Source organism: Notamacropus eugenii, chromosome 3 (genome assembly GCF_028372415.1).
Source record: "Notamacropus eugenii isolate mMacEug1 chromosome 3, mMacEug1.pri_v2, whole genome shotgun sequence".
NCBI classification, from domain to species: Eukaryota; Metazoa; Chordata; class Mammalia; order Diprotodontia; family Macropodidae; genus Notamacropus; species Notamacropus eugenii.
Genome location: NC_092874.1, coordinates 72,125,183 through 72,141,102, shown reverse-complemented (window position 1 = coordinate 72,141,102; position 15,920 = coordinate 72,125,183). Strand labels below are relative to the sequence as shown.

The 15,920-nt window shown below is 35.9% G+C and overlaps 1 protein-coding gene across 7 annotated transcripts in view; it reads left to right on the top strand.

The window, feature by feature from the left end:
• Positions 1 to 15,920, top strand: part of ARHGAP12 (Rho GTPase activating protein 12) — a 128,522-nt gene that overhangs the window by 94,127 nt on the left and 18,475 nt on the right. For all 7 annotated transcript variants that reach the window (XM_072651936.1, XM_072651933.1, XM_072651935.1 and 4 more), the window contains 3 exons: positions 7,636 to 7,717; positions 14,183 to 14,284; positions 15,596 to 15,694. In XM_072651936.1, the coding sequence (XP_072508037.1) occupies positions 7,636 to 7,717; positions 14,183 to 14,284; positions 15,596 to 15,694 (283 nt within the window). The remainder of the gene's footprint in view (positions 1 to 7,635; positions 7,718 to 14,182; positions 14,285 to 15,595; positions 15,695 to 15,920) is intronic.

Below are 15,920 nucleotides of genomic sequence, written 5' to 3'. Positions count from 1 at the left end.
ATAAGATCATAGGTTTAAAAGGGCATCTAGTCCATCCCCTGTTTTAGAGATAATGAAACTTAGGCCCCCCTAGAAATTAAATGACCCCTCGAAGATCACACAGGTAGTACATAAGTGAGCTGGGATTGAAACCATATCCTCTGAAATCAAAACAAGTATTATGCAAGTACACATACACACACACACACTCACACACACTCTCTTTGTCTATTAAGTTAATGGTTTCATTTGTTTTAGTCTAATCCAGTGGTCAGCAAATTAGTACCTCTGGGTCAAACTCACTATTTGGGTATGTCCTGTAAGTCAAGAACAGTTTTTACATTTTGTATTTTTACGCTATACTTAACACTCTGTTGGGCTCAGGCATTTAGTAGATATTTGTTGATGTTACATGAAACAGTATTTCCCAAATTATTTTCAAGGAACCTCTGTGGTTCCATGAAGAATAGTTAAAATGGCAGTTAAGTACAAACATAAAGTTATTCATTGTGCAGAATAGGCAGCAGGACTTTAATTCTTAATAATTACCTAAAAAAAACAAGTCATTGAATGTATCCAGTAATACATAATAATAACACTTTTTTGAAGTATGGATTTGCACCTAGATCCATTGTAGTAAAAGTTGGTACAACTGGGAAGTTTGAAGAGACAAGAAATCAAAAATGCCAATAATTGACTCTGAAGATGATGTAACAATATTTTTTGTCTTTAATTTTGATAACATTCCCAAATGCAAAAGAAAGGCAACATCATTATTTCTAATTTCATTTTATTTCTATTGACCCTAAAGCACATAATGTGGATTATCCAATTTTTAAAAGTTGTTAAATCCAGGAAAATTACAGAGGCATTTATGAACCAAACTTAGGTGCAAGTGTGATTAACTGAAATCATCCCCTAAACACTGGCATATGTAAATAAAAAGGAAAACAAAAGTTGTAATGCAAGATACAAGGTGAACTACCTCATACACTTATTGTTCCCAGTTATAAAATTGAGGCAACTCGATGGTACAGTGGACAGAGAGCACTGAACTTGCAGTCAGAAAAACCCAAGCTCCCGTTCTCTTTTGGCCAATCCTTTAACCTCTCTTTGCTTCAGTTCTGTCATGTGTAAAAGGGGAATAATAATGGAATCTACCTCACAAGATTGGGGGATAAAGTGAGATAATATTTGTAAAATGGTTTGCAAACACTACTATGTAAATGCTCAATATCGTTGCTATTATTGTTAAAGCATTTATTGATGGTGTTTTTGTCAGATTAGCAAATGGCCCGATGCTAGAAAGGACGACTAGTGTATCGAATGAGAGGATGTGCAAAGATCTCAGAAGGCTAGAACATTGGGCCAGATCTGTTAACAGGGACAAATGTCATATTTTACACTTGTATTTAAAAAATTAAAAAAATCAGTTTCTCCAAATTCCAGATTTGGGGAAATCTCAATAGATGGTAGCTCATCTGACAGGACCAGAGAATTTAGTAGACTATAAAGTTCAGTGAATCAGAAAGAGATGGCAGCAAAATCACAGAAAATTCAATGTTAGTCCACACTGAGAAACACAGCACCTAGGATAAGAGGGGCTGTGATTTTGCTGCATTCTGCCCTGGTAGGGGGACGTCTTGAATATAATTTTTAGCTCAGGGCCCTACATTTTAGGAAGAAAGCTAAAAGTGGACCATGTTTATGAAGGTCCTTAAGATCATGCCATACAAATTGAAAGAGGCAGTATGGTTGGATGGCTGGACTCAAAGATTTTACTTGTTAACAGGTCTGTCTTACTGTAACATGAGATATCCACTGGAGTACCCCTAGGAGCGGTTCTTGGCCGTATACCATTTTTATCAGTGATTTGGATAAAAGCGTAGTTGGTATGTTTATCAAATTTACAGATGACAGAAAGTTGAGAGGAATAGCGTACATGCTGGATGATAGAATCAGAATTTTGTCAGGATAAATCTAATAAAATGAAACTAAATATGGTTAAATATAAAGTCTTACACTTGAGTCCAAAAAAAAATCAACTTCACAAGTGTAAGATAGGGGTTTCATGGATAGATTTTAGTTGTTGTGGAAAGACTTGGAGTTTTAGCAGCCTTCAAATTCAAAATGAGTCAGCATCATGAGGGGGCAGCAAAAAATGCAATCCTGGCCGGCATTGGGACGGGGCTTCCAGGAGTAGGGAGCTGACCATTCCACTGTACTCCATCTTTCTCAGACCTTCTCTAGAGCAGTGTTGATCACCATGGTTTTCAGAAGACATTGACAAGCAGGAAATGTCCAGAGGAGGGCAGACAGGATGGGAAGAGGCCTTGAGTTCATGGTCTGTGAAGACCAGCTATAGGACCTGGGCATCTTTAGCCTGGAGAAAAAAGGCACTGTAGTTACTATAGTTACCATTTAAGCATTTACAGAGATATATGGAAGAAAGATTGTTCTCTTAGTCCCCAGAGAGCAGAAGCAATGGGTTAAAGTTGAAAAGAGGCAAATTGATGTCAGGGAAAACTTCCTAACAATTAGAGCCATCCTAAAGTGGAATTGACTGCCTGCAGAGCTGAGGAGTTCCCCTTCCTTGGGGGTCTTCATGGATGGCCTCTTTTCATGTAGGTGGTAGGGTACGTTGATTTGGTATATGGGTTGTGCAGGGTGGTCATTGAAGTATATTTCTGTTATTAGATTCTGTGATTCTTGTTTGGTAGAAACAGTACTGGGTGTGGAGTTAAGGCTCCTATTCCAGTCTGTCACTTATAATTTGTATGGCTTTGGACAAGTCACATAATCTCACTACTCCTTAATTTCCTCATCTGTGAAATGAGGTTGGAATAGATGTCTAGGAGATCTCTCAACTTTAGATCTTGTGAAATAGATATGAACATGATAGCTGTCCTTAATCATTTTAAGGATTGTCGTTTGTAAGAGAGATTAGATTTGTTTTATTTGGCACTGGCACACAAAACTAGTAATGGTGGATGGAAGTTCCATCTGTATCACCCTCTGGAATGATAGAGTTGGCATTTAACTGTAGACAAATACACACACACACACACACACACACACACACACACACGCACACAATCCCCAGGTGAGTCTTCTTCCTTTCCTTAGTTCAGCACCTGTCACCTAATCTTCCTCTCCATTCCAACCCCTGCCTTCATATGTAGGAATTTCAGTATACATGTTGAAGTCTCCTTACAAACCCTGGTCATGATGAGGAATCTGAGACCCAGAGAAGTTAGCTGACTTGTCCAAGGTCTCATAGGTCTTCTGACTACAAATCCAAACCTCTCTTTAGTGTGATCCCATGAAAGTTTATGAGGAAAGAGACCAGCAGATTGAAGATATTCACACAAGGGACTGGACATACAGTTGATGATTATTTAGCAAAAGAAACTGAGAACAGTCACATATATAAAAGAAATAGGAGAGGGCAGAATCACTCAAGTTGAGGGAGGGCATAATTTCAAGGAGATAAGAGTCCACAGAGTCACAAGCTGCAGAAGATATCAAGATGTGTGAAAACTAAGAATAGGTCATTCAGTTAAAAATTATGATCTTATTAGTAACATTGGAGAAAAGTTTCATTTGAATGGTAGGGTTATTGCAAGGGATCGAGAAGTCAGTGGGAGCCAAGGATCTGGAGGTTGCAGTGTTCATTTTTGGAAGTAGGAGTGAAGAAGGTAGATGAGAGAAAGTGACTGGAGCTGAGGATTAGCAGTGTGTGAACATCCAGTGAACAAGTTGTCAAGGATTCAAGACAGGTACAAGTGCCTCTTTGAACTAATTAACTGCAGAATCATGACAAGAGTATTGGAACAAGCGTGACAGATGGAGAGAACAGGAAAATTAAGGGAAGGGGGGAGGTGATCTTGAGGATGAAGAGCAGATTTAGGGAGAATCACATTGTCTTGGAAGTGAAAGAATAGGAAATTATGATGAAAGAATTTCAACAAGAATTTCTCAGGCCTCTGCAGTCTAGATGCATCCTCATCTTTCAAGTGAAACTTCTCTAACAAAGTTAGCGATGAATTAACTTTGTCAATTCAGTGGCCTTTTCTCAGTCTTCATCCTTTTTGATCTCCCTCTAATCTTTGACTCTTTTTACCACTCTCCTCACCCAGATACCCTATTTTCTTTGTATTTTTATGACACTGTCTGCTTCCTCCTTCCTTCTTACAGGTCATCATCTGTGACCTCCTCTATGTGAGTGTATTTGAGGATATTGTCCTAGCCCCTCTTTTTGTGCTACCATCTTACTATTGGTGATTTCATCATTTCCTTTGGGTTCAATCACCTTTATGCAGATGACTCACAACTCGATATGCAACTCTTTAGTTCCAAAATTGCACCATCAACTGCCTATTGGACATGTCCAGCTAATTGTCCCTTAAGCATTTCAAACTCATCATACACAAACAGAGCTTTCCCTCCAATTTTTCCATTTTCCTCAATTCCCTGTTTTTGTTGAGGTCATCATCAACTTTCCCTTCACCCAGATTGATGTTGTCTAAGTCATCCTTAATACTTCCCTCTACCTTGTCTCTTGTATCCAGTCCGTTACTAATTGTTGTCAGCTCTTTGTCTACAGTATGTCTCCCATCTGCTCCCTTATTTCCACTTACCACAGACTCTCTTCTAGTTCAGGTTCTCATCCCTTCTCTTGTGGGTTATTACGGTAGCTTCTTACTTGACCTCCCTGCTGCCCATCTCCTCCATCTCAAGTCCAACTTCTATATGATCACACCACTTTCATACTCAAAAAATGTACTTCTGTGTTTCCAGTATAGAAGTTCAGACTCCTCTGCTGGACGTTTGAAGCCCTTTCCAATCAAGGTATTTACCTTTCTAGACTTTGTAATTGTTGTTTGAACATGGCTGACCCTCCATGACCCCATTTTGTTGTGTTTTGGATTTTTTTTGGCAAGGATACTGGAGTGGTTTTCAGTTTCCTTCTCCAGCCCATTTTCAGATGAGGAGACTGAGGCAAACAAGTTTAAGTGACTTACCCAAGGTCACACAGCTAGTAAGGGTCTGTGGCCAAATTTGAACTCATGAAGATGAATCTTCCTGACTCCAGGCTCAGTGTTCTATCCACTGTGTCACCTAGCTGCCTTAGACTGTATAGTAAAGACATTACCATCAAAACTGACCTTGCTTTTCTTCTATACAATATCCCATCTGCCATCTCTGGGCCTTTACACAGGTGTCTCTCATGCCTTGAAACGACTTCCTTTGCACAGCCTTCTCAAGTCCCTATCTTCTTTCCAAAGTCAACTTAAACTTTACTTCCAGAAGACCTTGTTCCCCCTTCTCTCAAGCAACTATTACCTCTTATCAAAAATTACCTCCTATTTATTTTGTATATTCTTCGTTGTGTATGTATTGTCTTATCTGAGAGTATGAGCTTTTTGAGGGCAAAGGCTTGATAAACCTGTTTGTTATTGATCTAAGGTATGTTGGATAGTGCAGACATAACTGACACATGTCATGGGAGTTGAGGTTGATGAACTTGGAGACCAGGGTGTTTGACTTCTGAAGTCACCCAGGATGGAGGCTGGCCTTGAGGTGGAGAGGAAACAGATAGTGAGTTCTATATTGAACAAAATGGAACTTCATAGATAAATATGCAAGGAACTTGGGCAGGGTGATAGCATCTCAAAGGAGTAGAAGTTACTGAGTGATATTGGCAGAAGTGGGGTCTCAGCACAGCAGCGGAGGGAGCAGAGCAGTAGGATAAAGGCAAGTTCTGACTGTGGCCTGGAGTCAGGAGGATGCATCTGGCCTCAGGTACTTCCTAGCTGTGAGACCCTGGGCAAGTCACTTCACCCTGTTTGCCTAGGTTCCTCATGTGTAAAATGAACTGGAGAAAGAAATGGCAGACCACTCCATATCTTTGCCAAGAAAACTCCAAATGGAGTCATGAAGAGTCAGAGAAGACTGAGAAATGACAACAACTGAATTTCTGACTTAACCCACTGTGTTTATGAATCACAGTTTGGAACAGAGAATCAGGAATTGGAAATTTTTTAATCATAGAGTGGAGGGAATGCCCACTAGGGAAAACCTTGCAAACTAAATTACTATAAGACTTAGGTTCTAATTAAAATCTTAATAATATTAATCCTAATAACAGTTTGCATTTTTAGTCCTTTATAGTTTATGAAACTCTTTATTAACATCTCATTTTATCCTTACAGCAACCGTAGAAACTAGGTGCTATTTGTTATCCCCATTTTACAGATGAGAAAACTGAAGCAGACAGAGGTTAAGTGATTTGTCACACAGTTAGGAAGTATCTGTGGTTGTATTTGAACTCAAGTCCTTCTGACTCCAGGCCCAGCATTCTGTCTACTTTACCATCTTGCTGTCTCTTTCCAGTGTGAAGGAGCCATTTTTATTTTGTCTTCCAGATATTTTCCCTCATTTGATTTTAGGGCCAGGCCAGGCCAGTCCCAGACTTTGATAGCTAAGAGGTTCCTAAAGAAGAAGACTGCTAGAGAACCACATGGCTACAGAAGAGTTTGTCATCTGGGCTGTTATTTCTTTTCTGAAGCATTTTAATGGATGAGATCACAGATCTGTCGGAGTATTGTTTTTGTTTATCTTGGTATGATCTTCATCCATTTTTCTCATTGATCTTTCAGATGAAATATTTTTTCAGTGTCTGTTCTAGCAAGTCTGAAAAAGTAATTTCATCAGCACTACCTTATAAATCCCTGAGAGAGAAATCTTAGTATTCTCTTTTCTAAACTCTTAATGTATAGGCTTAATCTTTCAATAATCAGATTTTACATATGTCCAACTTTAAAATAAGGATGGCATCCTTCTGAAAAGTTTGGGGATTAAGAGAAGACTAAGCATTTCTAAGGGAACCTCTGAAATTCTGAAAGCAAAATGACTAATAAGTTTATGGATTAATTACTTAACATTTTGGGAGGGAGGGAATTTGCTAATGATAAGAGAATAGCAATAATAACTTCGTTGTCCAGCACATATTTGTGGAGCACCAATTATCTCTACAATGCTCTGCTGTGAGAAAAAGGGAATTAAAAAGGATAAGTTAAGGCACTTGTTCCTGTCTACAGTGTAGGTAAGCTTATTTTTTTTTTAAGAATATGAATAAGAATTCTTGTCAGGTATGTTTAATATGTGTCATTTAAATATGAAGGGTTTGGTTTTTTTTATTAGTGTTTTGATTATTAGTGACAAAACACTGTCATGCATCACAGACCTGCTGTATACATTCCTTTCTCACATGGTATACTTCTCCAGATAATTCTGGCAACTTTTATTAGTAATCATCTATTTGTGTGATTTAGGATTGTAGACTATGTTTACATGAAGGCATATTGATCAACCAGTGAAATTGCTAAACTGTCATTAAAAAAATGAAATAACTGTTCTTTATTTGGCATAAGTCAAGGATTCTTAAACTTTTTTGTATCATGTACCCCCTTTGGCATTCTGGTGAAACCTGTGGACCCCTTCTCAGAAAAATGTTTTAGAAGCATAAAATAAAATATATGGGATTACAAAGGAAATCAAATATGTTGAAATAAGCTTATCAAAATGTTTTAAATTCACAATCTCCAGGTTATAAGAATCTTTGGCATAAATGGTTATTTTTTATAATTGCAGAAAGAACTGGTTATCTTCCTGGGCAGTATTACAAGGTTCATCTTTACTGTTTACCAAAACCCAAGGAAGTAGCACAAGTTGGGTAAGTATGCTATATGTCTGGTAACTTGTGCCTTTGATTTGAAAGTATATGATATTGTACGTAAATTTTGACACTAGTTTGCAAATTCTCAATATATATTTCTGTGTAATGAAGGAAAGAGGTCTGAGTATTTGCTCTTCTCTTAGAAAAATCTGGCTCTCCTTAACTTTGTAGAAAAACCATATTCCTGGCTCAGTACCAGGATTCTAACACTCTAATCAGTTGATATCTTCATAAATACTTTATTCCTAAATTATTAGGCCTTAAGTTTAGGTATATTGGGAGGAAAAGACTAAAAGGGAAAGGCAATTTAGTTCCAGCTAAGAGACAAAGAAAGTAGCCACTAGTACAGCAAGCTCTAATGCCATGCATTGAGAGAGTGCTGGGAAGTAGTCTAATTGTAGCATTAAAATGCATTTCTAATGTTGAAAGTCATTTTTGAAAGCTCCTTTCCATGAAAGAAAAAAAGACATTTATCATAATTTGAATAATTCTGAAACCTTTTTTATGATGGCATTAAAAAAAATACTTCAGAGGCATATAGGTTTGCAATTTTTGTATTATCTCAGACTCCTCACTCTCCATTGGCCATTTAGTTGCCCTGTATTGTCAGTTATTCCTTTATAACATCTTTTTGTCAATGTTCCCGTCTCCTGGCCCTCAGCTCCTATCACCTGAATTATTGCAGTAGTCTCCTTAGTTGTTCTCCAACACAGCTATCAAAATAACCATAGCTCAGTAACTGCTGCTCAGGAGGCTTCAGGTTCTCCCTGGTGTGTCTGGGATACAATGCAGTCTTCTCCTTTTGACATTTAAAGCCCTTCACCAAGACTGGTTCCACTCTGCCCTACCAGCTTGATTTCATGTTACTGTCCTTTGTTCATTCTACATTTTATCTGAACTCCAGTGCATCTCCCTCCTCTAGGCCTTTGCATAGACTCTGCTCCATGCCTGTATCATTCATTCATTTATTCATTCATGCATGCATGCACACATGCAAACAAAAAAGTTTCTGTGCAAGTCATCGTGCTATGAGCTAAATAGACAAAAATGTCCTCTATAACTTAGTTGTTAAGTCCAAGTTGCTTTAGAAACATAAAGTTGGAGAACCTTGACCAGGGTCACATAGCTATATGTGTCATAGATGAATTTGAACCCAGGCCTTCCAACTCACTTTCTGTCACTGCCAGGCTGCCTTTACCTCACACAAGAATAAGTGCTTGTTGAATTGAATTAACTTTTGAAATAGCATTAATTATAAAAATTGTTATTAACAACTATTCATGAATCATTAAGGAGTTATTCTTGAACCCTCTGTTTTTTTAGTTTAAATGCATTTGAAATGCATACCTTCCCAACATGAACATTTCACCAATTTTTTATCCTACTCAGTTAGCTAATTATTTCTCTCAGTGGCTAAGTTTCTTTAAAATTAATGGGGATTTGCGATATTGAAGGGATTCTTACACTATGTGAAGAAACAAATCTAGTTTGCAGGATTTACAACAAATTTTAGTTGTCTATATCCATATGAGCATTGTCCCCATCATCTGACAAGTTAGATTCTAGTGTAACATAACCTTAATATCAATACGACCTGATCAGAAACTCAAACATACTGAATGTCCCTTTGTTCTTATTCCACGTTCTGATCTGATCTCTCTCTTTACAACCAATACAATGAAATAATTCCCATTGCATGATAATTGAAAATTTCTTTTATTTGGTTTTCAATATAAATAGATGTTTTTGAGGTGAGTTAAAATTAATTATGCCCTAATGCCATTTTATTTTTTATTTAAAACATTTTGGGTTTTTTTGCTTATGTTATTGTATTTCTAGAGAATTACACAACTCTCGATGTATCTATTTCTTGTTCAGTTGATAGTTGGAATTGAGTAGAAGATTTTGGAGGAATGGAAGTTGTTTAGAAAGTAAAGTAATTATTATGTCAGTGAATAGTTGAAAAGGGAAAATTAAAGAAAAATATTGAAAAAATTTTAAAGATTGAATTTTTAAAGGCATTAAGAAGCAATCCTAGGATAGTTTTAGATTACTAGGTGAGGAGGTCACGGTCTCTCAATTTATCATCTTTTACTTATAGGTTGAAAGACTATAACGTGCTTCTGAAAATGTAGTCAGGAAATTAGTGAGCAGAGGCATTTTTATATGTGTAGACTCAAATAACATTTTAAATTTATTAAAATGTTTTCAAAAACTAAAAATAAATTTCCATTGCGTCATAATAGTTAAAAATGTGCAGTGTAAATCATTGCTTAAAGTTAGGCTATTCAAAATATTACAGTGGAAAGCAATGCATAGAATTTCATAATATCTAGAAGGTATAGGAAGCTATTGGATGTAGTAGAGTGTTGTTTAGAGTGAAATTGAAAATCTTAGAATGATTTCCCTTTGTCATTCAAAATATCTAGTACCTATTTAGAGAAAGTTAAATTGGGGAAAATTGTATTCCAAGTTTTGGTATTATTATGCTCTTATGGATCATCTCTTCCACTCTTTCTCTTCAAAAGCACAGGTTTTGAGAGTTCATAGAATTAGGTTTGTAGGCAGATTAATAGAAGTCAATTCAGTAAACATTTATTATGTTCAAGGTACTGGGGATACAAAGACAAAAATAAAAATATTAGTACTTGATGTCAAAGACCTTATTCTACAGAACAAGAATTGGAAGATTATAACTTTGTCTTCTTAGCTAATCACTGATTGGATTTTAGAATTTGATTATAATAGAGTATGGATATTATACTCTCACAAGATTTGATCTTTTAATCTGTAACATTGAAATCCTTCCTTTTTTTCCTTTAGATAAACAGTTCTTTGGCAATAAAAATGGGCTTACCCACATGAAATACTCATTTTTAATTTTATAAAATCATTCTGTTAAGTATGCCTTTTCACTTAGGTGCCAGATATATTAAATTTAAAGATTTCAGCACCATTTTTAAAAATTCCATCTCAAATTTCTAGACATGTAAAATGACCTTAAATTCTGTTCAAGCATTAATTTTTAATGATCATCCCTTTCTTTGAATAGATTTTTTATACCTGTTATGAATCCTATAAAACACTATCTTGTGAATGAATATAGTGGCAAATTAAGAAAAAAAAAATCTTGTGGTGTTCACTGCCTTCTGAGTATGAAAGATGAGCTCCAAAGTTCAGTTTTGTGAGTGTCATGTGTCTGCTGTAGAATCGTGCTTTTGTCCACGGGGTTTCCTCTCTCATGTGTCATCGTGCTGTTATGCATCGTTATGACATCATCCCTCTCTTCCCTTTTCCCATCAAGTCATTCTGCCCACGGGGCTCAATTCCGGAGCTCCTCCTCTCGCTGCTTTCTTCTTGGAAAGATTCTGTGAGCCGTCGGCCTGCTGTCACCTCTGTAAACTCTGACCCCGTTTCAGCTGTCACTGTATGTGTTCTGTTGCATGCCACTTGCCACGCACAACAATGCTCTTTTCTTTGACATGAATTCATGGGAATAAATGCTGCAATGAAATGGAGGCAATATGATGATGAGAAAAGATTGAGGACCCAGAAACTTGGGTGTTTAGTCCCAGTTCTGCCAAATAACTTGCCATGTGACCACGGGCAGGTCACCTCACTAATGTAAGTCTGCTGTCTAATCTACCAAATGAGGAGTAGATGATCTCCAAGGTTGCTTCCAGGTACAAATTTGGTCTTTCTACCATTCTGTGAAAAAATGGGATGGGGAGTCCCTGGGACTGGATGAGAAAAGTTACAAGGAATTTTGCTAAGCAAATTGAATCTTCCTGGCATTCCATTTCATGTCATTTTATTCATAATTTTGTTGCTGAAATGTTTCTATTTAGATGTCAGTTATATCTAATCATAATTTATATATTAACAGTTTTGATTCCCCAAAAGTGAATTTTTGGGAAATTTAAAAATGATTTTGGTGTTTTTGTCATGTGTCTATTAATTCTCTTCTCAGTTCTACTTTGAAATATGTGCTCTTGTGATATGAATAGAAATAGCATAACAAGGAGGCCTACTGGTTCAAGAGAAGGCATGCTGGACTTGGAACCAGAAGATCTGAGTTTAATTATTGATTATGCTGCTTACCCATTGGAGGTTAGGGAAAGGGAAGGGAACACATATTTATTAAGGGCCTGCTTCGTGTCAGGCAACTTTGCAAATACTATCTCGCTTAACCTCTGTGGGCCTTGATTACCTCATCTCTAAGATAAGAGTTAGACTAAATGATCTCTAGTGTTTATTGGCTCTAGGTCTGTGACCCAAATAATGTGTTTGTTGAACATACAGAATTAGGATCTTTGTTGGGAGAGACTGGAGAGGTTATTTAATCTAATATGTTTCTGAATAAGAATTCTCTCTGCAACATCTGCAGAGGACACCTAGAGAAGACACCAGATTTCTGTAGGATATAGGTGCAATTTTGGAAGAATGTTGCCAAAAAAAAAATCATTTTTTTGTTGTTGTTGTGGAATTTTGTTATAATAAGGAGTATACATCTAGATTTCACATCCCAGTCTCCTGGGCTGGGCATGAGATAGACCTGAGGTCCAAAGAGGATACCCAAGCTCTTGGTTGTGCACTAACCAGTGAGGAGGAGTGCTGTGATCCTAGCAGGGAAAAAGTGGATGACTCACCTGGACCTTGCTGCCATCTTGCCATCTTCTCTCCCTCTTTCCCTTTCTTCCTCTCCCCCTGCCTTCCCCCAGGCTTGTGGGTCATTTTGTGTTCAGGTATTTTGTTTCAGTGGGTGGTTAGAAAGCTGCTAGGAGGTGTTTCTCTGGAGGATGCTTCAGAACATTGGTGGTATGTAAAAGTGAACTGAAGGGTCTTGATGGAGCAGAGAATTTGGGATGCTCAGAATTTTAATTATAGAGAATGAGAGAGAACAAGAAAAATTTTAGGAGGTTGTTCATTGGGTCATTTGTTGTAGCTGCATCAACAAAGTCTTGTTAAGGTAATGAGAAAGATGGTTGTGATTGTAGTTAGTGTAATAAGATTTTGTCTGTTTACTCTTGAGTCAAGCACAGTTCTGTTGAGTTCATTTGAACATGTGATATTTATGGATAAGACACAGAAAAGACTGGTTATCTTCTCAAAAACACTTAATGTTATATATGAGCTACTTTTGGAGTTAGTGGTTCTATTTGGGCAAAAGAATTTGTGGCTGAATAGTTGGAGAAATTGTGCAGTTCAGCCCTAGAGCCTGAGGTTTCTGTCATCATTTTAGTGAACTTTGATGGTGGATGCTACAATTTGGGATTGGTCATATCATACCAATTCAGATAATCTATTTTGAGTAGTGTTGTTCATGTATAGCAGTTTCTGTCAGGATAAAGCATTAGGTCCTAGAAGTTAGTCATTTAGTTCCACATACTATGTATGAAATTGTTGATGCACCTGCTCCAGTTATTAGTGTAAAAAATGCATGATTGAGGAATTAAAGATACATTTATGTGGCTCCATTTCATAAAACTGTTCTTTGATCTTTACAACTGTTGAATAAGAGTCCATTTTAGTTTATGTCCTTTGGCAGTAGAACCTTTCAGAAAGTTGTACAAGAACACTGATAATCTACTATACATTTAACATGCTGCAAAATAAATAGCTGTCAGCTTGTACTAAAAGATGAAAAAAGATGAATATTCGTATCTGAGCTAATAGTCATATTGATGAATGGACTTTATAATTGCGTGCTTCCTAAGTTGTTATAAAAGAAGCATGGATCTCTAATCCAAACCAGCCACATGAATTAATTCAGAATAATTACATGTAGGCTAATAATTTTACTAGAAATTGTTTTAGCATCAGTGCTATAAATTTCTTTTTTTAAAAAAAAGAGGAAGAAACAATAATTCCCTTACCATTACTTGGATTATCATCATGACATTCAAAAGTTTGGATTAATCTAATGAAAATTCAGAGAATTTCTTTTTTAGAGGAAAAACAAACTCCAGTATATCTGGAAAAATGCCCTAACCTGTATAGAAAACCTTAGAGAATTTTTCTAAATAGTAGAAGAAGAAGAGAATCTAATTTCATTAAGGCTTTCTGGAATGACCAGTTTCAAAGATAATAAATATATTGACTTAATTTTGAAATGTCTTAAAATTTTAATACAGGAGAAAATTTATGAATTTCATTTTTCATGTATCATTTTTTGTTGATAAGTTTTTCAGACTAACACTTTTGCCAGCCTTCATAGAACTAATTTGATCTTGTTTCTTATATCTCAGTTTGGTTTTGACCATCTTACCTAGAGATATTTATAGTACTAACAAGTAAAACTTATAACTTCAGTACTTTTCAATGATTTCCAGTCTTAAAAGAGATGACATTTCTTCTGCTTCATTGTTTATTAATAGTATTGGGAACTTGAAAGAAAGTCTGACTGAAAAAGGTAAATGAGCTATTGTATAAAAGTTTTGTTTCTCTTTTTCTAAATTGAAGTTTGGGAGTAATCAGTCTAAACCAGAGTTCACTGTGGACCTGAAAGGAGCAACTATTGAGTTGGCTTCAAAAGATAAGTCCAGCAAAAAGAATGTATATGAGGTAATTTATGTTTTCTAAGTACAATTTACATCCTTGGCTATAAACCTGTTTTGTTTTTTTTTAAAGTTATTTGGAAAATGATAATCTTTTAGTCTTCTTTTTAATATTGTTTTCCTGTGTGGTTTTATTTTGAGCAATACTCCAGTTTTTAAAAATAGCTTATGGTGTCAGAATCTTGGGCTTAAGTTACATAAATTGTAGATTCACTTTTTATTAAGACCCCTTCTGTAGCAGACTTATACCACTACCACCCTTCACCGGTGATCCTATTCCTAACCCCACCTGCAACATAAACAACAAAAACCTAACAGTAACCAAAGGAATATATCAATATGGTTGACCAATACTTGGATACGTATTATTTGATGCTGTTATATAAAGAAATAATTGGAGAGAATAATCTGAACATTGACCCCCATCTACTTCAGGAGAAATGGTAGTATGGTGTCACTGTCAGCGTTACTTCAGAAAAGTTAGGATAGCACCTAGTGAGAAATTTGGAGTTTATTAACTACAAATTTCCCCTTCAGACATTTCAGGGAAGAACATAGAATTAAATTATTAATGTAGCATTGATTCTTATTTCTTTAGCTTCTTACTAAATATAGTATATTCATTTCATTCATTCATTTTAGTAACCTCTCCACATAACAGTTATTTGATATTTTACTGTGTTCTGTTGTATGTAATAGGAATCTATTAAGACATAACCACCAAAACTTGATCCATTTTTAAAAGAAAAGGATAATTATTTAGGCTTTCTAAATCTCTATTTTCAGCACATTAGTATGTCTTTGTACATTTGCATGCTTTGTTTCTCATTCTTGAAACAGACATTCTGACATTATTTGTATCCTAATGTTCGCTAAACAAATCTCTTGTTATATTTATACAAAGGAAGATTAAATGCTTAATTCTCTGACTTGTGTCATTACCCCAGGTTTTATAGAATGAAGAGTGTCAATGTATTGGCAGACATGATTATAAAAACTATAAAATGACATAGCTGGGCATAAATTCCTACACAGAGAAACTTTGTATCTATATAGAGTACCTTTGTCTTTAAAATAAATTAATATAGTTCTTCTAACCTTTTAAAACTCCATAATTCTTATCTCTTAATCTTCTTAGACAGCATTAATCAATCACCAAATATTAAACACCTATCATGTGATGGGGAAACACTGGGGAGAGAGACAAAAATGGATATAGCCTTAACTGCTGATTTACATAAAAGCATGAGTTGTTTTTTTTAAAACTTTTACATATTTTTAAAATACTAATTTAATTGTATATGCCTTCTCTTTCAAGCTAAAAACACGTCAAGGAACTGAACTGTTAATTCAGTGTGACAATGACACTCTTATGAATGATTGGATTAAAGTTCTTAATTATACCATCAGTAATCAGGTATGTATTTCATTTATGCAAATTATAACTTCAAAATTGATTTAATCTCTTAGTTGCTCTTTACGATTCAGTGCATGTAGATTCTATGTCTACTGTAACTGTACAAGTTTTATATTGTGAATATTTTGCTAAAAAAAAAAAAAAAAGGTGTGCCAACATTTGTCATTTAGTTCAGGAGTTCCCAGAGACCAGTGAATGCATTAGCATTCTTGTCAATATTCTAAAT